Source organism: Hydra vulgaris, chromosome 09 (assembly GCF_038396675.1).
Source record: "Hydra vulgaris chromosome 09, alternate assembly HydraT2T_AEP".
In the NCBI taxonomy this organism is placed as follows: Eukaryota; Metazoa; Cnidaria; class Hydrozoa; order Anthoathecata; family Hydridae; genus Hydra; species Hydra vulgaris.
In genome coordinates this window covers 45,852,501-45,877,500 of record NC_088928.1, presented here as the reverse complement: position 1 = coordinate 45,877,500, position 25,000 = coordinate 45,852,501, and the positions used below count along the sequence as shown (strand labels likewise).

Genomic DNA, 25,000 nt, shown 5'->3' with positions numbered 1-25,000 from the left:
AAGGATGAAAAAATATGTCAGGATGTTTAATAAAAAATCCTAGAGTAACTAAAGTTCTTGAAAATATATCATTACACAACATATTGTATTTTTTTTTAATATTTGTAAAAGTTTGAAAATACCTATGAGGTACACCACTCTTCCCCATTATTTATATTATATTTATTATATATATATAAATGTATATAATATATATATTTTTCAGCAATTTTCATATATATATATAAAAAAATATTTATATTATATATATAAAAATATATATTTTATATATATTTTTCAGTAATTTTAATATATATATATATATATATATATATATATATATATATATATATATATATATATATATATATATATATATATATTATATATATTATATATATATAAATGGTCCAGGTCAAGCCTCACTCTCCTCCATGGTTTTCCTCACACTGTGCTGCTGCGATTGCCAATCGAAACCGTTACTTCCATATTTATCAGCAAAACAATTCTCCAGAAAACAGACGTCTGTTTATTACTGCTAGAAACAACTGTAAAAAGGTTTTGTCTAACGCCAAAACCCGCTATTCTCAGGTCATGAAATCTCGTATCTCATCTCAAAAATTAGGCTCTCGTGACTTCTGGAGAATCTTTAATAATAACAATAATAAGGGCAAATCTATAATTCCACCTCTCTTGTATGGTTCAGACTTTGTCACCTCACCTAAAGACAAAGCTGAACTGTTTGCTAAAAACTTTTCATCAATATCATCTCTTGATTCCACTAGTTGCGTTCTACCTGATATTGCCAACAAACAGGTTGATCTACTGCTTGACATTCATATCACTTCAGCATCTGTATCTAAAGTGATTTCCTGTCTAAACTCTTCTACAGCTTGTGGCCCAGACAACATACCTGTTATTGTCTTGCAGAAGTGCTCTCCAGAGCTGTCGTCTATACTCTCAAAACTATTCAACAAGTGCTTATCAGAGTCTTGTTTTCCAGCCTGCTGGAAAGCCGCATCTGTTATCCCTATCTTCAAAAATTCTGGGGAGCGATCTGATTCGTCTAACTACCGTCCCATAAGTCTTCTTCCTATCATAAGCAAGGTTTTTGAATCTTTAATTAACAAACACTTAATTTCTCATCTTGAATCTAATAACTTACTTTCTGACCATCAATATGGATTTCGATCTTCTTGTTCTACAGCTGATTTGCTAACAGTAATAACTGACAGGTTTTATCGTCCATTAGATGAAGGTGGAGAGGTTAAGGCCATCGCTCTTGACATTTCAAAAGCGTTTGATAAAGTTTGGCATGCTGGTCTTCTCCATAAGCTTTCTTCTTATGGTGTATCCGGCAACATCTTTAAGATCATTGAATCCTTCCTTTCCAATCGTAGCATAAAAGTTGTCCTCGATGGACAACACTCTTCTTCTTATTCTGTAACTTCAGGGATTCCTCATGGTTCTATCCTTGGCCCTATACTCTTTTTAATTTACATTAACGATCTTACAGATATTCTCACATCTAAGGTGGCATTGTTTGCTGATGATACTACCATTTATTCTTGTCGTGATAAGAAACCAACACCCTCTGATTGCTTTGAGGCGGCATTTGAGCTTGAAAAGGATCTCACTTCTGCTACAGCATGGGGCTCACAGTGGCTGGTGAACTTTAATTCAGATAAAACTCAATTTTTTTCAGCCAATCGTTATCGCAATAATTTAGATCTTCCTATATTTATAAACGGTGATGTACTCGATGAGTCACCTACTCTTCATCTTCTAGGATTAACTCTTACTTCCAATCTTTCTTGGAAACCATATATCAAATCGGTTGCAAAATTAGCATCTGCTAAGGTTGCATCTCTTTATTGAGCTCGCCACTTTCTTACTCTGGATTCTATTTTCTACCTCTATAAATCTCAAATCCGGCCTTGTATGGAATACTGTTGCCATATCTGGGGCGGATCTTCTAATGATGCCCTTTCTCTTTTAGACAAGGTGCAAAAACGCATTGTAAACATAGTTGGACCTGCTCTTGCAGCCAACCTTCAACCATTATCACATCGTCGTAATGTTGCTTCTCTTTCTCTTTTCTACAAATACTATAATGGGCACTGCTCAAAAGAGCTAACGTCTCTTGTGCCATCTACTAAAATTCATTCTCGCGTTACTCGTCATTCAATTAAGTGTCATCCTTTTTCTGTGACTGTTCCTAAGTGCTCCAAAAACGCTTATTCGTCTAGTTTGTTTTCCTCGAACATCAGCTCTTTGGAATTCGCTTCCTTCATCTTGCTTTCCTGATTCATATAATTTGCAATCTTTTAAATCGTCTGTCAATCGTTATCTTGCTCTACAATCTTGTTCTTTTCTTTTACAGTAACTTCCAACTTTAATAAGTGGCTGCTTGCAGCCTTGTTGGAAGAGAAGATGTTTTAAAAAAAAAAAAAAATATATATATATATTTTATATATATTTTTCAGTAATTTTAATATATATATATATATATATATATATATTATATATATTATATATATATAAATATATATTTTATATAAATTTTTCAGTAATTTTCATATATATATATATATATTATATATTATATTTATATATAAATATATATTTTATATACATTTTTTAGTAATTTTCATATATATATATATATATATATATATATATATATATATATATATATATATATATATATATATGTATATATATATATATATATATATATATATATATATATATATATATATATATATATATATATATATATATATATATATATATATATATATATATATATATATATATACACACACTAGTGGCCATAGGAATGGACACTAGGGTGTCCTAAATTTGCACTTTTTTTTTAATTTCAATGTGCATGCAGTTTTTCCCCATTCTCTTATGTCTCTTGATAGTAAATATATATAAAAAAACATTTTCGGAAATCAATTTTAGCTATATGCAAAAATTCCATTTTTTGTTAAAATCCTAAATTTTACACATTTTTTTAATAAAAATACAAAAATGTTTAAAAAAATATGTATTTTAGGAATAATAAACTATACATTTTTTAACTGGGATTTAGAAAGAACCTTTTTAAGCTTCTTTCTATTGTCACTTGCCACCAGCATTAAATTTTGTTGCATAATGTCAGATTTGTATCCACCTACAAAGTCCTAAATAAGGCGTATGTTCCTTTCTGCACAATCGTTAACGCAAGTCAAATTTTTAACACATTTTTTGAATAAATCTAATGACTTCAAAGCTTTTTCCTTCCTCCACAGTTCTACTTAACCATTAGGGACTTCAGCAATTTTCAACAGAAGCCAACTTTCTGGACCTACTAATTCCCAAAGCTCAGTGGACTCTGATATGACGGGTAGTTCAGGTTTTCTAGTTTTGAACTTGTCAGGAACGTCATACTAAACTCATCTGTCCAACATCTTTTTCTTCACTTCCTGCTCTACATCTTCATCAGCCAGCGATAGCAGCACCAACTGCTCAGTCAAGTACCAGTTGTGTCTTTGCATACTAGCAACCAATGCTGAACCAAGATTGGGATATTTATCTTTGATACTAAATGCATTTTTGAAACCGGCAAGATCATTTAAGGGTGATTTTGCAACCAAATAAGACTTTAGAAACCAAGGTGCATACCAGACAGATGCGAAGATTGCCGCTGTCTCTATCATATTTCCTTCCTTTTTGCTCATAATCATGGTGATCTTATCCGTTATTCTCAAGGTAAGAATGTATAAAGCATCAACCATAAACCTAAAGATTAAAATTTTGTTACCATTAATATTTATCATATTTTTTATTTATATGTTATTTATAATACTTACACAAATTTTATAATTTATCTATAAGGTTTTATTTTTTCAATATACTTTACCTGGCTTCATGGCAGGCTCCAGGTTGATGGAAACAAAATCCAGGTACTTCTCCTCCTAAATAGAAAACAAAAAGCTCACATAGTTTCCTGTAATCATTCCTGAAAAATGTTTTTGAGGCAAGGGCTTCTTTTCCGAACTCCAGAGCTTTTTTAGCAATTTCATTAAGGGGTGACCCAGTCTGAAGCTGACTCCAATCAAACCTAACTAGGTCTAGCATCTTGTCCACCTCTTTCTTGACTGAATACCAATTTTTCTGGAGTTTGACATACAGCCCTTTTCTTGGGCCCTTCGTCTTCTCTCCACTCAAAGCCTCCATAAAGTGTGAGATGTGTATTTCTAGCATATGTCTTCTACAGAGAAACCATAAAAGTGGAGTGTTAAGGATGGAGCCAAGGATAACAACAGCTCCAGAGTGTATTCCAGTATTAGATGCTGTAGTATCGCAGCAAACAGCAAATATTTGATCAACAATTTTGAGGTATTCTAGCAGATTCAAAATTGCTACAGCCTGGTCACTACCTTTGAAACTTGCTGTCTGAACAACACCTAGCAGTACGTCATCTGTGTCATCCATATCAGGGGATGTAACACTCACCGCTATTCTTTCTACAGAAACAGTTATTTTCAGATCTACTTCAATCTGTTTTACCCGTTTTCCATCAAAATGAAAACATAGCTTTTTTCCCTTCAGAGTAGTTATAATTTCTTATCTGAGTTTATCTCCTACTGTCTCTATTTTTTGAAATCTCTTTCTATGAACTGTACTTCTTGATAGAATAATATCTTCTAGATTCACACCAGCTTTATTGCAAATAGCAGCTACTATGGAAGTTTGTGGTCGTATACCTACTCTGTATTAGGCGGAAACTGCAGGAGTACAGTCAACCAGATCTTCAGCACTTATACTTAGCATTATCTTAGATTTAGTAGAATGACTGAGTCTATTAGGTGAATTTTCATCAAATAAAGAATCTAAACTTGGTTCTGATTCAGAATCATTTTCAGATGAATGCAAAGAAACCTCAAGGTCATTGGATTTTACTGTATTCATTGTGATTCTACCTTTACCTATTGCCTCCTCCATTCTCTTGAGCCTAATATTTTTATTTTCATCTGAATTTTGTAATACTTCATCAATTTCTTCTGTAATATACATGTTTCGCTCTCCTTTTTGATCTAGATAGAACTGAATATCCTCATCTTTGGCATTCTCAGAACAAAAACGATCCTGATTTACTTTTTGTTTAAAATTTGCTAATGAAATATCAAAGAGTGTATTACTCTCCTCTAAAAACTCTGTCTGTATCTTTGAGAAGTTACCATCACTAGAGTTCCAGTTTAATGATTTGAGATGATACAAATTTATGTACTTATTATGGAGCTTCAGTATCTTATCCTTAACACTGGATCCACTGATGATAAAATCTTGAAACCCTGCTTTCTTCCAAGTGTCTATTACAGCGGAGGCAACACATCTTTACAGATCAGATCCCTGTTCTCATGTTTCTGAGGGCAGGCTACTATCAACTTAGTAGATTGAAATCTTATAGATCTAAAATAAAAATAGACAAGTATTAATCATTATGCTATTTTTTTTTCTTACGTAATTTTTTGCCTCATTGTGTCTCATTTTTAACACTTGTAGGGGATGGGGTGATATTAGATTAAATCTGTATTGCATAAAATAGACCATTTAAAAATTTTATCATTGTTTTATAGTATATTTATATAACAATAATAATTACTTGTTTTACCTAAGAGATTTTAGAAACTGGATGTATCTAAGAATATTTCCAATGGTTGCCAGCTGGTTTATTGGAAGCCCATTGATTGTGTACTTAAGAGAAAAAGTAGCCTCCTTGGATTTGTTGACAGGCTGTACTTTCTCTTCTCACTCTTCTTTTTTTTGTTTTTTTGAGTACGACCCATTTAAGTTATTATTCTTATTATTAGTTAATCCTAAAACAATATTAAAAAAATTTAATTCTAATTTCCCCCTAAAAAAACTTTATGATACAATTTTCAAGTAAATATATGTATATTGAAGATATTCATAACTATTACATAATTATATATCAAAAAATTAGTTCTTATTTTAGTAAAACAAGTTTCTAGTTATTACTATAAGCTGTTAAAATCAAAATAATAAACAAAAACCAGTTAAAACAAAACAGTATACAGAAAACACAAAGGTTGTTCAAGAAGTCATTATTATCAAAATTTTCTGTGAACCAGGCTTCAATGAACCTTCTATAAAAAAAAATGTCAGATGGATTGAATCTTATATAGTCTAAAATCATTGGCTTTCAAATCCTCTAGGGTAAGGGGCATTAAAAATGTAAAATTATTAGGTCCGCATCTAAAATAGTGTTATAAAATGTCAAATTTTATCAAAAATGAAGAAATTCAGATTTTACATATAGCTGAAATTGACCTCAAAAAAAAATTTTAGTCATACATATGAACTTAGTAGACAAAACGGAATGGGAAAAACATGCATGCAAAAACCTTTTTTTTTGGGACACCCTAATGGACACCCCTTCAAAATATATGAAAACTTCACTTTGCCGCGTTTTTTTAAAGAAAATAATCATATTTATGCGGTTTTCTATATTGATTATTATTTTTCGATGTGTTTAGATTAAGAAATACTAAAATTTTGAGTAAAATTCACAATTTTTATATAAAAATATAACAATTTAAGGACAAAGTGGCAGATCATGGTGGATTTACGTTTTACAGCTTACAAAACATGTTATTAAAAAAATGGCTTATTAAAAAAAAAACATTATTTTGATGGATATCCATTATTTTTATTACTGCAGCAATCCTACGAGGCATTGAGTCCACTAAATTGCCCAAATCTTCAGTGCTGATTACGTGAAACCAGGACTTAATTATGGCCTCTATTAATTGTCGCTTGTTCCCAGGTTTTTCTTTCCTTACAAGTTTTTTCAGTTGAGACCACAGGCTTTCTACCGGATTCAGGTCCGGACTGTTTCCAGGCCACTTCAAAACGTTTATCTTTTTGGCTTTAAACCAATTTTTGACAGTTTTTGCGGTGTGGCATGTAGCACTGACCTGCTGAAACACAAAGGTTTCTGTTTTGCCCTCAAACAAATCATCAATAGATGGGAGTAATTTGGTTTCTAATATGTTTTCTTGGTATTTTTTGGCAATTAAAATACCACGGTATTTTAATTTAAGTCGCCTGTTAACCATTATCTTTTTTTTCCAGTAATTTTCTACTTTAATATATACATACATACATATATATATATATATATATATATATATATATATATATATATATATATATATATATATTGATATTTAGGGCTGTTTTGTATTATAATAATAAAACAAAACTCATAGTCGTAAAAGAGTGCTCAATATTAAAAAGATACTTCAAATAGAGTGATATACATATATATTAACGAAGAAAAAACAACTTTTTCTATGGTACTTTAAGTTTCATGCCTATACGGCAATCATCAGCCATTGAATACAAATTCAAAAACAAAAAAAACCGCTAAAATTACAAAATACTGTGTAGTGGGATCTTAACGTTGCTAAGAAAAAACAAAATATCAGCTAATCACCGGTGTCAAAAAAAGATAAGAGGAATTTATTCTTGTGTCTGCATTTTGAAATCAACTCATTTCGTTTATTTAACAAGTTATCACCTTTATATGTTAAAATAAGGAATTTTTCGTATAAACAAAGATTGCAAATTTTTGACGAAGTGTTATAAGGATTGCAACGTTTTACAATTTTCCACTTAATTAAGGGTGTAAACATTTTGACTTTTATGTCCCAAATTTCTTTAGACAATTCGGTATCATTTTTATAGTTATTAATGTTAAAAGATTTTAGATGGTTAGCATACCGAAATTTAAATGGAGTTTCACATAAGCCAAAATATACTTTTTCTTTGTAGTCAGGTTCATTTGACGACACGGTTGCTTGATAAACAATGTTCTTCGACAAGCACTGATTGTTCATGGGACAGATGGATTTATTGACACAGTTGCATGTTTTTCCCTCATCTTTACCTTGGCTATATAATATCCTGTGATTGTGCGAATTAATGATGGACTTAATGTTTGGCATACATGAGTAGCTTATTTTAATGGTATTTTAATTAAATATCTTACGAAGTTTGTGACCAACCAGAAAGTGCAGGTCTACCATGTTCAAAAAACGACTTCCTATTTTTGTTGCAACATTGGTACTGAAAGGTGGGTTGTACCAAATTATGTTTCGCTTGTGATTTTTGAATGGGATCTGTTTTTTATTTGAATGGTAGGTGAATTTGCAGATATATATATATATATATATATATATATATATATATATATATATATATATATATATATATATATATATATATATATATATATATATATATGTATATATGTGTATATATATATATATATATATATATATATATATATATATATATATTTATTCATATATGTATATATATATGTACACTTAAATATTTTGTATTTAAAAATTTGTTAAATCCAGTGTTATTTCATAATATAGAACTTTGGAAAATTTTCATCTCGGCCTTGTATATATATGTACTATAAATATTTATATATTTTTTGTTAATTCACCTCCCTAAGGCCCAGAAGGCCCCTACAGAGAAGGAGGCTACTTAATTGTGATCATAACCCTCTCTCAACTCTTTAACTCCAAAACACAAACCTTGATGAACAAGTCCGCTGTGCAAGGAAATAAGTTGATATATTTATGTATATAAACATTTATATATATAAATATACACACACACATATATATCTATATATATAAGTAAATATATATATATATGTATATATATATATATATATATATATATATATATATATATACATATATATATATAAAAAGCGAGAGTTATACCTTGAAGGATTAATGCAAAATTGAAGTTTCTTTAATAACTCATTTTGTAAACTTTTCACTGTCCTTCCCATGCTTTTTCCATTCCACTTATCTTGAATATTTATACCATCATATGCATTAACTGTTTCAAAGTTAGATACTTCTTCAGAAGAATATTTTACATGTATGTCAATCACTAATGAAGAAGCATCATCAGGAATAATTTGCTGAGGAAACTTTTCCTTAAAGCTTTTTCTGCTTAACATGTTTGACTTTTGTGAAATTTTCAACTGATCATACAGCCGTTTTAATTGTGATGTTTGAAGTTTTAACTTATGAGTAGGAGCAAATACGTAAGGATACCATAAAATAAGATATTCCCAATTGCTACTACAGTGTTGAAGGCTATCATATCCACTATTTGTAATATCATTTGCTATTTTATATATTCTTTTTCTTGCATCATAAGTTTTTACTTCTGACTCAACCTTTGTGTTGCATACAAGGGCTACACCAAAAAGAATTTCAACAAATTTTATTCTTTTCTTTTCTGCTTCAGTTATCAGTTGTTTTACATTGTTAAGGGTCCATTCTAAAACTTCAATGCCATTGAATGTTGAAGCCTTGCGGAACATATCTTTTGAATATGGTTTTTTATATATTGTTTGATCAGTCAACAAAATAAAACATAAAACATACATAAATTCAATACGTGGGCGTTTTAAAGAGCTTTGTTTTATTAGCCAACTTGAAACATATTCAATCAGTTTACTTTGAGAATGCAAGAAACCATTTAAACAATCGGAGCTTATCAATTCTTCAAATTCAAATGACTTTAATTCATTTGGAAAAAATTTGAGTAAATCTAAATTTTCTGCAGCATTTAAAATGTTCTTTTTTGATGATTCAAAAATGCAATCATGGCATTCCAAAAAGATTCCTTTTTGACATATTGGAGTTTTTTTAATGGTATGACCATTGAGGCAAGTCCAATCTATTTTCTTTTTGCAGTTACACCTATCACTTCGTTTGCAACATTCTGTTAGTACCTTTTCCTTACAGTTTTTAATATTCCAGCAACTCATAATAACTTGTTCAGTGCATGAATAACTTTCTGGGTTATTTTTGTATATTTGATATGATGAACAACTCATTGTTTTTATGTGACCACAGTTTAAATGTACATCTTTTATTACTTCGCTGCAGATACGTAAAGTTTTATTTGACAGCTCATTAAAAGCAACTCCACAATCTATACTGTATTGATGACCACAAGACTTTCTTTGAACATTAATTTTACTCTTACACCTTTTTACAATGTTGAAAAGTTCATTAGAAGGAAAGATAGGGGGTGGACAGTCATCAAACAACACATTATTAACAAACTTACTACAAGTTCCATTTTTCCAAGGTTTCCAATCACTTAAATCAGATAAATGACATGGTAAAGATAGTTTATGTCCACATAAAGGATTAATAATATCTACAGACACCACACACACTTGGTTATGTTTACCTCTTACCTTATAACATTGAATTTTCTCACTATGTCCACATCTACGATGAAACAAAATGTTAAATGTGCACTTGTGATTTTGAAGATGATTATTAAACTGCAGAGAAATTTCTTCTTCTTTTATCTCAGATATAGGATCTTTTAATGGTAAATTTTTTAACATTTGGTTATCATAACACTTTACAACAGTTGGATGTCCACAATCTGGGTTTATAATATCTACATCTGTATAACATTTATTTAATCGTGAGGCATTTTCAAAGGCCAAATGACATGCCATTTTTGTAACATGTTTACATATGTGGAAAAAATCAACAGATTCGTTGCAAATATAATCAACTGGTCCATAATTTCGGCCTTCATAAACTACTCCTATATACATAAAAAAAAGTTTTGATATAAAATACTTTCTTTGAAATTTTTATTCTGTATGAACTTTATTATAAATCTTTATTATATGTTTATATAGATATATATATATATATATATATATATATATATATATATATATATATATATATATATATATATATATATATATATATATATATATATACATACATACATACATATATATATATATATATATATATATATATATATATATATATATATATATATATATATATATATATATATATATATATATATATATATACATATATACATATATACAGTGCTGGGAGTAATTAAAATATTATTTTAAATACTTTTACTTAAAATACTTTTTATTTAAATTTTGTATTTTATACTCATTGAAAATACTTATTGATAATACTTCTAATTCAAATACTGCTTAAAGCATTTACAATGCACATTGTTCACTTTGTCGCTGTTTATACTGAAGTGTCACTTAGCCACTATTTATTCTGAATTATTTCTTGTTTTATTTATCTACCTTGGTTTCATTAGGGTAATTATTAAATTATATTGCAGGAAATAGTTTAAATTAAAGATGGCTGCGGTTAACAGCGAAAATAAACAGACTAGTTAGCTGTTGACAGCGACCACAATCTCAATGTGACCACTGACAGCATAACTAAAAAATTTTTTGTATATAATGATGATACTCCAAATGCTGGTGCAAAAAATGGTGCTCATCAAGAGTGTATGTTGTATTTGAATGATAAAGATACAAGATTGAATGCTCTGAATAAATATAAGACTGTTCGGTCACTGTTTGTCAAATTCAATATCATTGTACCATCGTCAGCTCTAGTTGAACGACTATTTAGCACTCTGGGACAATTACAAAGCCAAGGCATAACTGTCTAAGTGATATGATGTTCGAAAAACTGCTGCTGCTAAAAACAAATGTGGACAACTGAATGAATGACATTTTTATATAAATGCAGTATAATGACTAAAAATTCCTTTCGAGCAATGACAAAAATAAATTTTGAAAATTACTATAGTTGTAAATTTTGGTAAAGTATTTGGTATTTAGTATTTTAAAGATACTTTTTTATAAGTATTTTTATTTTAAATACTTTTAAAGTATTTGTATTTGTATTTAAAATACTTTTTTGTTCCAGTATTTGTATTTGTATTTAAAATACTTTTATAAAGTATTTTACCCAGCACTGTATATATATATATATATATATATATATATATATATATATATATATATATATATATAAATTTGAGTAGCCCCCAAAAAAAAAGAACATTAAAGAAAATCTGCTTTAACCCACCATATAATCAAATCCTCCTGACAATCATTGGCAAAACTTTCTTACAACTAATTGACAAACACTTTCAAAAATCAAATTCGCTTCAAAAACTATTTAATCGCAACACAAAAGTTATAGAGAACCACAACATTAAAATTACTTCAATGAATCTAACTGCCATTTTAGCTTGCAATTGTAAACTAAACCAAACCTGCCCTATAAATGGAGATTGCAGAAAAACAAATGTAATTTATAAGCACATTTTATCATTTCCAAACACACCCAACAAAACATACATAGGTTCAACAGAGGGCATGTTAGGGAAAATTAGATAGCAAACCACAAGCAATCCTTCAAAAACAAAAAACTTATTCAACCACGCTTTCAAAATACCCATGGAAAACAAAGGATAAGTTAAAAACAACACCCAATTTGAAATGGTCTATCATAAAAAGCACCCCCCGCTTACAACAATACAACTAAAACATGCCTATTATGCCTATACGAAAAACTAATAATTTTATTGTATAAAAATCCCAATGAATTATTAAACAAAAAGAGCGAACTAATATTCAAGTGTCACCATGAAAACAAATTTATGCTGGTCAACCACAAAGGAAAAGATAAGTTTTTTCAATTGCATTTTTTATTCCACAGAAATTTTGTTTTTCCACAAGAAAAATCAGATTTTTTACCTTATGATTATTATATATTATTACCATTTAGCATGAACCTAATAGTTGTAAAAAAATATGTAGTTTTATTTAAAATACATATATTAATTTATATATATGTATATATATATATATATATATATATATATAAATATATATATATATATATATATATATATATATATATATATATATATATATATATATATATATATATATATATATATATATAATATATATATATATTTATATATATATATATATATATATATATATATATATATATATATATATACATATATATATATATATATATTTATATATATACATATATATATATAAATATTTTCTTTCAACATCTTCGCTTTCAACAAGGCTGCAAGCAACCACTAATTAGAGTTGGAAATTACTGAAAGAGAAAAGATGAAGATTGTAGAGCAAGATAACGATTGAAAGACAACTTAAGGGATTGCAAATTATATGAATCAGGAAAGCAAGATGAAGGAAGCGAATTCCAAAGGACTAATGTTTGAGGAAAAAAACTAGAAAAATAAGAGTTTTTAGAGCACTTAGGAACAGTCACAGAAAAAGGATGAGACTTGATTGAATGACGAGTAACACAAGAATGAATTTTAGTAGATGGCGCAAGAGACACTAGTTCTTTAAAGCCATTAAAGTATTTATAGCAAAGAGAAAGAAAAGTAACATTATAACAATGTGATAATGATTGGAGGTTGGCTGCTAGAGCAGGTCCAACTATGTTTACAATGCGTTTTTATATATGCAATATGCGTTTTTGCACCTTGCTAAAAGAAAAAGCGAATTATTAGAAGATCCGCCCCAGATATGGCAACAGTATTCCATACAAGGCCAAATTTTAGATTAATAGAGATAGAGAATAGAATTCGAAGTAAGAAAGTGTCTAGCTCGATAAAGACATGTAACCTTAGCAGATGATAATTTTGCAACGTATATGATATATGGTTTCCAAGAAAGATTAGAAATAAGAGTTAATCCCAGAAGATGAAGAGTAGATGACTCATCAAGTACATTAAAGTTCATGAATATAGAAAGATCTAAATTATTGCGATAACAATACCCTGAATCAAATTGGGTTTTATCTGAATTAAAGTTTACCAGCCACTGTAAGCCTATGCTGTAGTAGAAGTGAGATCCTTTTCAAGCTCAAATGCCCCCTCTGAGCAATCAGAGAGTGTTGGCTTCTTATCATGACAAGAATAACTGGTAGTATAATTGGCAAACAATGCCACCTTATATGTCAGAATATCTGAAAGATTGTTAATGTAAATTAAAATGAGTATAAGGTCAAAAATTAAACCTTAAGGAACCCCTGAAAATACAGAATAAGAAGAAGAGTGCTGTCCATCAAGGACAAATTTTATACTGTGACTAGAGAAAGGATTTAATAATCTTAAAGATATTACCAGAAACAACGTAAGAAGAAAGCTTATGGAGAAGACCAGCATGCCAAACTTTATCAAATGCATCAGAAATGTCATAAGCAATGGCCTTAACCTCTTCACCTTTATCTAATGTACAATAAAACCTATCAGTTATTACTGTTAGCAAATCAGCTGTAGAACGAGAAGATCGAAATCCATATTGATGATCAGAAAGTAAGTTATTAGATTTAAGATATGAAATTAAGTGTTTGTTAATTAATGACTCAAAAACCTTGCTTATGATAGGAAGAAGACTAATGGGACAGTAGTTAAATGGATCGTATGGCTCTCCAGAACTTTTGAAAATAGGGATAACAGATGCTGCTTTCCAGCAAGCTGGAAAACAAGACTCTGATAAGCACTTGTTGAATAGTTCTGAAAGTATAAGCGATAGTTCCAGAGAACACTTCTGCAAGAGTCTAACAGGAATGTGTTCCGGACCACAAGCTGTAGAAGAGTCAAAGCAGGAAATCAGAAGCTGGAGCAATAGGAATATCAAACAATAGATCAACCTATTTGACAGCTATGTCAGGTAGAACACTATATCAGGTACAATGCAACTAGTGGAATCAAGAGATAATATTAATGAAAAGTTCTTAGCAAATAATTCAGCATTGTCTTTAGGTGAGGTGACAAAGTCTGAACCATACAAGAGAGGTGGAATTACAGATTTGCCCTTATTATTGATACTATTAAAGATTCTCCAGAAGTCAGGAGAGCCTAGTTTTTGTGATGAAATACAAGATTTCATGCTCTGAGAAGAGTGGGCTTTGGCATTAGACGAAGCTGTATTACAATGGTTTCTAGCAGTAATAAACAGACGTCTGTTTTCTGGAAAATTAATTTGCTTATAGATATGGAAGTAATGGTTTTGATTGGCAGTTGCAGCAGCACAATGTGAGGAAAATCTTGGAGAAGTGCGGCTTGACCTGGAATCATCGAGAGGGAATAAAAGATTCCATGCCAGTCTGAACCCACAAAGTTAAGTTAGAAGCACATTTGTCGACAGGAAGATAAAAAATTTCTACCCAAGTTCCATCAGGAAGAAAATAACAGAAAGAGTCCCAGTCAGCTTTAAGGTAGTTGTAAAAGGAGCAATGATAGGGGGATTTAGGTGATGAGGAAGAATGAGATGTTAATTTTAGAGTGATCAAACTGTGATCAGAAGCACCTAGGGGTGAATATGGAGAAACTGAGTACTGACTAGGATAAGAAACAAGACTTAAGTTGAGTAGAGAAGGTAAATCATTCGGGTTGTCTGGAAAGCAAGTTGGAAAGTTGGCTACTTGAGTTAGGGATCGAGAAAGACAAAAGTTGTAGGCTTTAATGCTTGCAGAGTCACTGACACTAGAGCCAAGTCATTTAGTGTGATGAGCATTAAAGTCACCAATAACAACAATATTAGCTGATGGATAAAGAGAGAGAGCTTGGTCAATATTATCAGAAATAACATCAAAATGAGTGCAGTCTTGAGATGAAGGAGAGTGATATAGAACAAAGAAAAAGGCAATTGAGTGAAGTTGTGCTAAACGAAAGCAGATTAAAGAATAGTCTGTCGATTCAAACCTAGTTTCACGACAAATGGGTGAATTCTTACAAATTTATATGCCCAGGCCAGGCATGTGACTATTGGAATGTTTACAAATTAAAGGAAGATAACCATTAACACAAAGATCACAAGATGAGAGAGCTGAACTCAAATTAGTCTCACAAAGAGCAAGTAGGTCTGGTGAAACTTGCAAGAGATAAGACTCAACAGAAGAAAAGTTACTTCGAAGACCATGAATATTAGTGAATGATAGGTTTAGAGAACTTGGTGATGAAGATAGTTTTTTGTGTTTTATAGTTTTTGGTACTTTACTCATTTTTATGTTTGTTAAAGAACGTGACTCAAAGCATAGATACTACTCAATACACTGTTTAATAGCCCAAGCAACTGCTTCATTACTTTTAATAAACTCTAAGCCGAAACAAAGGACTCTAAATGTGGGCTTGGCAATGCAAACAAATAGTACAAACAGTTATACAATCCATGCGCAACATGGCACTGTTAATACTTTGATATTTTTCAGCTGTTGATTGAATCAGCCTCTCTGAGAACCTACCACAGAGTTCAAGAAACCTGACTACCAGCCAGCCGCAGATTTATAAAACTGAGTTTTAGAGCTGTACCCTCATTAGGAGATAATAAAATGAGTTGCTTAGTCATAACAACAGAGACACAAGCAAAACCAATGCATTGAGTCAAGAAGATCCAGCAATCAACATTCTAAACTGGAAACAATGTATTAAAAATACATCTGCACCAGCTTAATAGATGAAGAAGGGGTGCAAGTCTGGTCAACAGACATAATCTGTTTACCCCTTATGTCTTTGCCTTGGAGGCCTTCTACAAGACAGTAGCCGGATGCATTTAACATCTGCCCAAGATGAGTATTTTTATTGAAACACCATCTTGTGCCTTTACACAACCATAAGCCTCAAAGCAGGGGGTATTTCAAATTGGAGTTAGCATCTTCTAGCCTTTGCCTAAAAAGGCGTATCCTATAAGGCAGCAGGACATGAAGCAGATTATAATGGGTTACATGTTACCAGTAGCAGGATAAGCTTACCTGAAAATTATGCTTACATATATATATATATATATATATATATATATATATATATATATATATATATATATATATATATATATATATATATATATATATGTATATATATATATATAAATTAGAATAAACACTAATCTAGTATTTGATTTTTTCTACACTGTGATTCACCATCTGTAGGTTCATCAGGATTATTCCTAATAAACCTACTGATGGTGAAACACAGTGTAAAAGAAATCAAAAATTAGATAAGTGTTTTTACTAATATATTATTGCAGTGTTCTTTTGGAACATTGAGCACTCTGTTTGTAGAATACACTAGCATAATTTACAAACACACACACACACACACACACACACACACACACACACACACACACACATATATATATATATATATATATATATATATATATATATATGAATATAATTATATATATATATTTATACATATATATATAAATATATATATATATATATATATATATATATATATATATATATATATATATATATATATATATATATATATATATATATATATATACATAAATATATATATATATATATAAAGTATTGGACAAAGCATTTGCAACCAACATCGAACATTGCTAAAAAGTGCTTTAATTTTACATGTCTTATAAATGAAACGAACTATATTACCACAGCAAACAGTTAAGGAGTCTGTAGTCATAGCATGCCATGACATAAGCAATTAGCTGACAGGTGACAGCACACAGGCAGAATTTCGTTGACAAGTGCCATTTTGCAGCGGAAAAAATAAGTGCAACTTTTTTGGTTTCTTTCATTTTCTTAAGTCTGGTCCGTGTCAACGCCAAGGAAGTTTTTTTAATAATTAAACAAAGTATCCAGAAGTTTACAGAAGTTTCCAGAGGCATGCAAAAGCTTCAAGAAGTTTCTTAAAGAGACATCTGGAAGCATCCAGAAGTATCCAGAAACATTCAGAAGCATCCAGACGCATCCAGAAGCTTCCAGAAGCATCGAAAAGAAGCATCTAGAATTTTTCAGAACAGGTTCACACAGGTTCATTTTACTATATAAGAGACATGTAAATCGACATGTAATTCAGTCAGTATATGGAAGTCAATCAGTCAGTATTATCAAGACAGTTTATAGAAGTGAGTTTTATCAGAGTGTTTTATCGAAGAACATCAATACAAGAAGTGAAATACATCAAGAGTTTCATTACATCAATACAGTCCACATCCAACCAAGACGTTGTGTTCCACAGAGCATTATTGTATCATCACAAGGTAAATGTAACACGGTAAGCCTTGAGAAGCGTGATTATTTGATTTTATTATTTTTATGACTTCAAGTGAAAAAATGGCTCCCGACAGTCTTGGATTGGAACTAAGAAAGAAAATTATTGGCGATTACGTAAGTGGAATGTCACAAAAAAGTATTTGTGATAAATATCGCGTGAAAAAATGGACCATATCAAGACTATGTTCCAAAGATTGTTCTACGGGGAAGTTGGCAGCAGATAACAAAGGTGGAAGACCACGTTCCACCACTTCTAGAGAGGATTATATGATCGTCAGATCCGTCAAGAAGGATCCCTGGATATCATCAGTCAAGATACAAAAGCAATTAGAGCTGCCTGTATCCGACCGAACAATCAGACGACGTGCTGTTGTAACCGGATTGTTTTCTCGACGCCCTGCAAAGAAACTGCTGATTTCACTAAAAACACAGAAGAAAAGACTCCTGTTTGCTACATCTCATATTGACTGGAATGTGCAGAAATAGCGAACTGTCCTGTTCAGTGATGAATTGAAGTTCAACATCATTTGGAGTGATGGCATTTGCCGTGTATGTTTACCGGCCGGAAAACGCCTCGATTTACGTTACTGCCATAAGACCATGAAGCATAGTGGAGGCAATGCAATGGTCTGGGGGTGTTTTTCTGCTAATGGTCTAGGTCCAATACATCGAAACGATGGAATAATGCACCGTTTCATGTATAAAAATATCCTGAAAGATGTTATGTTAACTCATGCTGAATGGAATATGCCAATAAAATGGGTTTTTCAGCAAGACAACGATCCGAAATACACTGCAAAAGTAGTCAAGCAGTGGTTTCAAGACAACCACATATCGGTGATGGATTGCCCACCTCAATCTCCGAATCTCAACCCTATTTAGAACCTGTGGGAGATCGTCAACCGCAGAACTAAATGTGAAAGTGTTTGTAATAAGGATCAACTGTTTGAACAAATCCAAAAGGGCTGGGCAGCGATTACACAAAGTTTCATTGATTACCTGATCGAATCTATGCCTCGAAGATGCAATGCTGTGATCAACAACAAAGAATTTGCCACAAAATATTGATAGCAAAATACAGCTTGGTCATTATTTTAATACTTTTGATTAATTTACTAATTTTCGTGTACAAATAATGAACTTTGTGATGAATAAAACTTGAAGAACTTTGTCTCTAAACAGTTACATATTTATTTCTCTAAATTGAAAAAATGCAGCACTTTTATATAAAGAAACTAAATTAGCATTATTTGGTTGCACTAGTTTTGTCCGATACTGTATATATATATATATATATATATATATATATATATATATATATATATATATATATATATATATATATATATATATATATATATATATATATATAAATATATATATATATACATATATATTATATATATTTATACATATATATATATATATATATATATATATATATATATATATATATATATATATATATATATATATATATATACATACATATATATTATATATATTTATACAACAATGTACGAGTCACTCAACTGCCATATAATTCAGGTCCAGCTACATTTACAATGTGTTTTTGAACTTTGTCTAAAAGAGCAAGAGTATTGTTAGAAGAACAAGCCTAAATAAGACAACATTATTCCATATAGAGACAAAATAGAGATTTGTAAAGGTAGAGAATAGAAATAGGGATAAGATAATGGCAAGCACAATTAAAAGATACAACCATAGCAGATGTTAACTTTGCAATTGATTGTATATATAGTTTCCATGAAAGGTCAGTAGTGAACAATCATCCAAGAAGACATAAAGGAGAGACTTAGTGTAAGGGTTGCAATTCGTTAATGTAGGAATGTTGACAGTATTGCAATAGTTGTTTACAGCAAACAAATAAGTTTTGTTGGAGTTAAAATTCACAACCCACTGCAAATTCCAATCTGTTTCAGAAGTGAGATTAGATTCAATATCATCTGCTTTTTCTAAGTGATCAAAAAGAGAAGGCTTTTTAAAAAAACAGGAGTATAAAGTTGAGTCATCAGCAAATAAAGATGTGATGTTCTCGCTTTAGATGTGACAATGTCATGAAGATCATTAATGTAGATAAGAAACAAAACAGGACTAAAGATATAACTTTGAGGTACTCCAGAAGTTTTGGAGAAAACCGGGATGCCAAACTTTATCAAAAGCTTTAGACATGTCAAGAGCTATAGCCATTGCCTTGCTACCTCAATTTAATGCATTTAGTCACAGCAGTTAGCAAGTCAGTCATAGAATAAAAAAATTGAAAACCATATTGATTATTAGACATTAAGTTAGTTCACTCATTATGGAGTGTTAGAAATTTGTTGATTAAAGACTCAAAGAACTTGCTAATAATGGAGAGGACTGATTGCACAACAGTTAAAAGGGTCAGAATGTGTGATTGGATCTGGAAAACTTTTGTAAGACTATGACAGGAATGTTGTTTGGACAAGCCATAGGAGATTTTAAATGGTATATGAATTTAGCCATGAAAGCTTAAGTATTTTGAATGTTTAACAATAGGTTAACCTGTTTAATTGGAATGAAAGGAAGAGAATGACCAAAAGAGTCAAATTAGAAGAAAAGTTCTTTGCAAATAGTTCTCCCTGTTCCTTTGGAGATGAATCCCATAAAATTTTAATTTAAGATCAGCGCCATTAATTAGAGATGAAATGGTAGACCTACTTTTTTTAACTTCTACACCAGTCTAATAGATGAAGAATGGGTATAAGCCTAGTCAACAGAATTATTCTGCTTACACTCTAAATTCGTTGTCTAGAACGTCTTCTATAAAACAGTCGCTGGATGCAGTTAACGTCTACCGAAGATGAGTTTGTTTATCAAGACATCATCTCTACTTAACTAGGAGCCCCAAGGTAGGGAAACTTTTAGTCAGAGTTTTTTTCTCCTAACTATTGCCTAAAAAACCAAACCCTACAAGGCAGAAGGGCATGGGACAGTTAGTACTGGGTTACATGATACCAGTAGCAGGATAATTATAGTGATTCTGAACCTGACCTGATCTGGAATAGTTAATAGAAGTTACTCCTTGTAAGTAGTAATTTAAAACATTGAACATGGCATTTTAGAAATGCATCAGAAAAAACATTAAATCTAACAGAATACTTGAAAAGGTGAGTGTAAGTTTTATAGTTGAAGTCAATATTTGTTAAATGAGCTTGCAATACATCAGAGATTTAAATGAAACAAAAAACATACATGTAGCAACTTAATAGTGAGCAAACAGTGTGCTAGAGGTTTAGACAGAACACAAACATACATATAGGAACTTTCAAGTGAATGCATACCGCGCCACAGGTTTAGACAGAACACAATCTTGCCCTGCCCAAATCTATGGCTTTCTGAAATGCATAATATTAGTTTTTCTAGTCATAAAATAAATTTCAGCCTATCCTATCATATGTATCCTATCATATGTATCCTATCATATGTATCCTATCATATGTATCCTATCATATGTATCCTATCATATGTATCTATCATATATAGGTATTCATAATTATTACAATTTTTTTTTAAATTTAATTAAAAAACTTTGCTTACCATTGATAATATACAATAGTATAGTTTTTGTAAACCAATTAGAATCAACACTTATAGCTTAATGGAAAGCACACACCAAGACAAATATTGTTAACAAAAAACAAGTAGAAAAACAGACAAAAAAAAAAAAAAAAGACAAAAAAAAAAAAGAAAAGAGAAATAAAAAGATGCTTGTACAAGTTCTAAACTACAATGGTTGTAACTTATATCAAACCTTTTCAAAATTTTAAAAAAAAAAAAACACTTGAAAGTTTTCAAATGATCTATGCATTAGTTTAATGGTGGAATTTTACAAATTCTAAATATGAGGATAGTAAAAACAAGCTCGTTACTAGATCCAGTAGTTTTAGTTTTCAAAATAGTTTTAGTAAGTTGAAAACCCAATTTTCTATTCGTAAGAATCAAATCAATACATGATAGATTAACAACCAACTAAAAGCATTTTTTCAAATAAAACTAAAACATTCATAAGACTTGAGAAATTCTTTTAATGTAGTTTTTGCAAGGTTGTAAATTGAAACTCACAATAATTTTAAAGTCAGTATAAATCTACAAATAGAGATCAAATGTTTCTCTATGGTAATAAAAGACACAGTAATAACTCAGACTTTAAATTTTATAATTCACCAAGATCACCCAATTTTGCATTTTTAACTTAATTTCAAATATGTTATTTTATGTCATTAGACAGTGCTATGTTATTTAACATTCTTGAATAAATATATATATATATATATATATATATATATATATATATATATATATATATATATATTTATTATTATTATTATTATTTATTCAACCAAATTGAAAAATTACAAGTTTTTTATAATTAAACAAAATTAGGTTAGGTGTCACTCATATAGTTAAAAACTAGTCATTGGAGAGACACCTAAATAAAATAAACAAACAAACAAAAAAAAACACAAACAGCAATAATAATAAATAAAAGCATGCTTAAAAGAAAATATTTAATAAAAAAAAAAGGATATAAAATAATAAATATTAAATAATAAGACAAAAATATATGAAAACACTCAATAACAACTGCAAACAAAAATAAAAATAATTAACAAAACAGTACAAATAAAAACAAACGTTACACAAATAAAAAGCTATTTTTTGTTATTTTTGGCGAAAAAAGAAAGGTGTAGAAAATGTGGTAAAATAGAAAAAAAAAAACAATAAAAATAATTAGCTACAAATGCACAAATAATAACAAACTTTACCCAAACAAAATGGCAAACACATAAACTACAAAATGAAAGCAAAATCTACAAAACAAAAATGTAAACCCAAAACTTCTACATAATAAAGTAAAATAAATAAATAATAATCATTTGTTATTTTTGCCAAAAAAAAAGGTGTAGAAAAAATTAGTAGCAATTTATATTTATGTTTGAATTAGTTCTTTCAAGTATTATTTCGAACTTTTTTCGAACTTTTTTTTTAAGTTGGTACATTGCTTTTAATTGATTTTTATGTTTTGTTTTTGCTTTATTAAATCTGTTTGTTCTTTCATTCTTTTATTCATTTTAATGTTCTATTTTTCTTCAATCTTTTAATTCGTTTATACCTTTTAATAATTATCTTTATTTACTTTATTTTTAACTAATCTTTTTTATTCTTCAAAAAAAATTTCCTTTGCCTTTCCTATTTTCTTTTTTTTCTTTTCACCTTTAACTAAACGCCTCTGCCATATATATATATAAATATATATATAGATATAAATAAATATATAGATATAAATATATATATAGATATAAATATATATATATATATATATAAATATATATATATTTTTATATATATATATATATAAATAAATGATATTTAATGTTTTTATTAACTGTTCTTAGACAGTCATTGTCAAATGTCCTTTTTTTTATAACTTTTTTTATTGGCAACATCAATTTATTAATAGTTAGATTTTTATGTAATTGTTAAAAATATTGATAGTTGATAAACAAGTCAATTTTAATTTTGTCACGGTTTCTTGTCATTGTTGTTTAGAACTAAAACTTAATTTCTTTTTCTCTTCTCTTCTCTTAAATAATGATTTTTCTCTGAAAGATGCTTTTTCTAAAAATTTTAAGCTCTTTAATATTTTATTGTCTAAAAATTTTAAGCTAATCATTGTCTATAAATTTTCAGCCATTCATTGTCAATAAATTTGGATACCGTAGTCAAAAGACATAAAGTTTTGAAAACTATAAGTATAGAAATAATCTTGTGAGCTATCACAATAAATAAGACACCTCCAAATATATAACAGACAAAATAGATAAGCTAAGAAGAAAAAGAGTATACTGATAATACATTTATTGCTTGCTTTCTAATGCAGAGTAGTCAGAAATTTAAGCTACAGCTTTTCACGACTTTCCCTAAAATAAAAGTTCCCTGACTTTCCCATGCAAAATCACAAGTTTAATTAATGTGGAAATAAAAAAGCAACAACAAAAAAAAATATATATTTGCCATTTTATACCATTTTGTTAAAGTAAGAGAAATTTTCTTTAAAAGTATTCGTATTAAAAAACTTTTTTAAAAAATAAAAATAAAAGTAATCATCAAGTGCCAAAAAAATCACACGAATATCACAAGCATTTACATGAGATGCAACTTTAGCTATTTTAAATAACAATGAGTTTGATTTCTCAAATTAGTTCTTAATAAAAAACAATAGTAATAGAATAATAAATAAAAAAAATAGTTTGAATTAATTTAATTTATTAAATCTACACACCTATTACCATTTTCATAAAAAAATGAAAAAAATAAAATAAAAGAGCATAAGATTACCTAACTCACTAGATTGGCCAGTCCAATTGTTGAGAGTTTGGAATACATCACAGTGAATATTAACTTTGTGTCCGCATCTGGGCAGGATTTTGTCCAATACATGATTGCAAGTAAAAACTGCTTTTCCATTTTCATATTGCTGTTTTAAAAAACATTGCACTGTGACAGAATGGCTACAGGGGGGGTTGTATGTTACATTACTTTTACATGACTTAACTTCAGTTGGATTTTTTTTGTATTGATGATAAACAAAACAAAGCACAGGTAACTCATGGCAGCACATTGGGTAGATATAAGGATTATGAGCTAATTGTTTACACTCTGGGTAAATCCTCTTACCTTGTGCTATTTCATTTTCTTCCCAACAATATATCATACAGTCATGAAGACAAGGAAGTTGGACACTCACTTTTTCCAAACATTTGTACAATTTAAGAGCATTACAAATAGGTAAGGAAGTTCTAACATTCTTATACAACTCATGGCAACTCAAATTTTTAGCATGAGTTTCACAAGGTGGTGGATTAATAACAACAGAGCAGTTCTTATTATGATCATCTTTGTTTTTAAAGTGACATAAAAGATCACAAGAGTGTTTACAAGATAATAAT

General features: G+C 29.6%; 2 protein-coding genes across 5 annotated transcripts in view; both read right to left on the bottom strand.

Annotated features, from left to right (window-relative positions):
* LOC136084823 (uncharacterized) overlaps positions 1-25,000 on the bottom strand; it is a 174,261-nt gene that overhangs the window by 41,660 nt on the left and 107,601 nt on the right. For all 4 annotated transcript variants that reach the window (XM_065805866.1, XM_065805867.1, XM_065805868.1 and 1 more), the window contains 2 exons: positions 24,390-25,000; positions 8,802-10,668 (listed from right to left, as the gene is read on the bottom strand). The exon at positions 24,390-25,000 is cut by the window's right edge and continues 918 nt beyond it. In XM_065805866.1, the coding sequence (XP_065661938.1) occupies positions 8,802-10,668; positions 24,390-25,000 (2,478 nt within the window). The remainder of the gene's footprint in view (positions 1-8,801; positions 10,669-24,389) is intronic.
* Positions 3,060-5,849, bottom strand: LOC136084824 (uncharacterized). The gene is made up of 3 exons (XM_065805870.1): positions 5,645-5,849; positions 3,890-5,442; positions 3,060-3,768 (listed from the first exon to the last, which is right to left on the bottom strand). The coding sequence occupies exons 2-3, from the start codon at positions 4,462-4,464 to the stop codon at positions 3,423-3,425; spliced, it is 921 nt and encodes a 306-aa protein (XP_065661942.1). The 5' UTR covers positions 4,465-5,442; positions 5,645-5,849; the 3' UTR covers positions 3,060-3,422.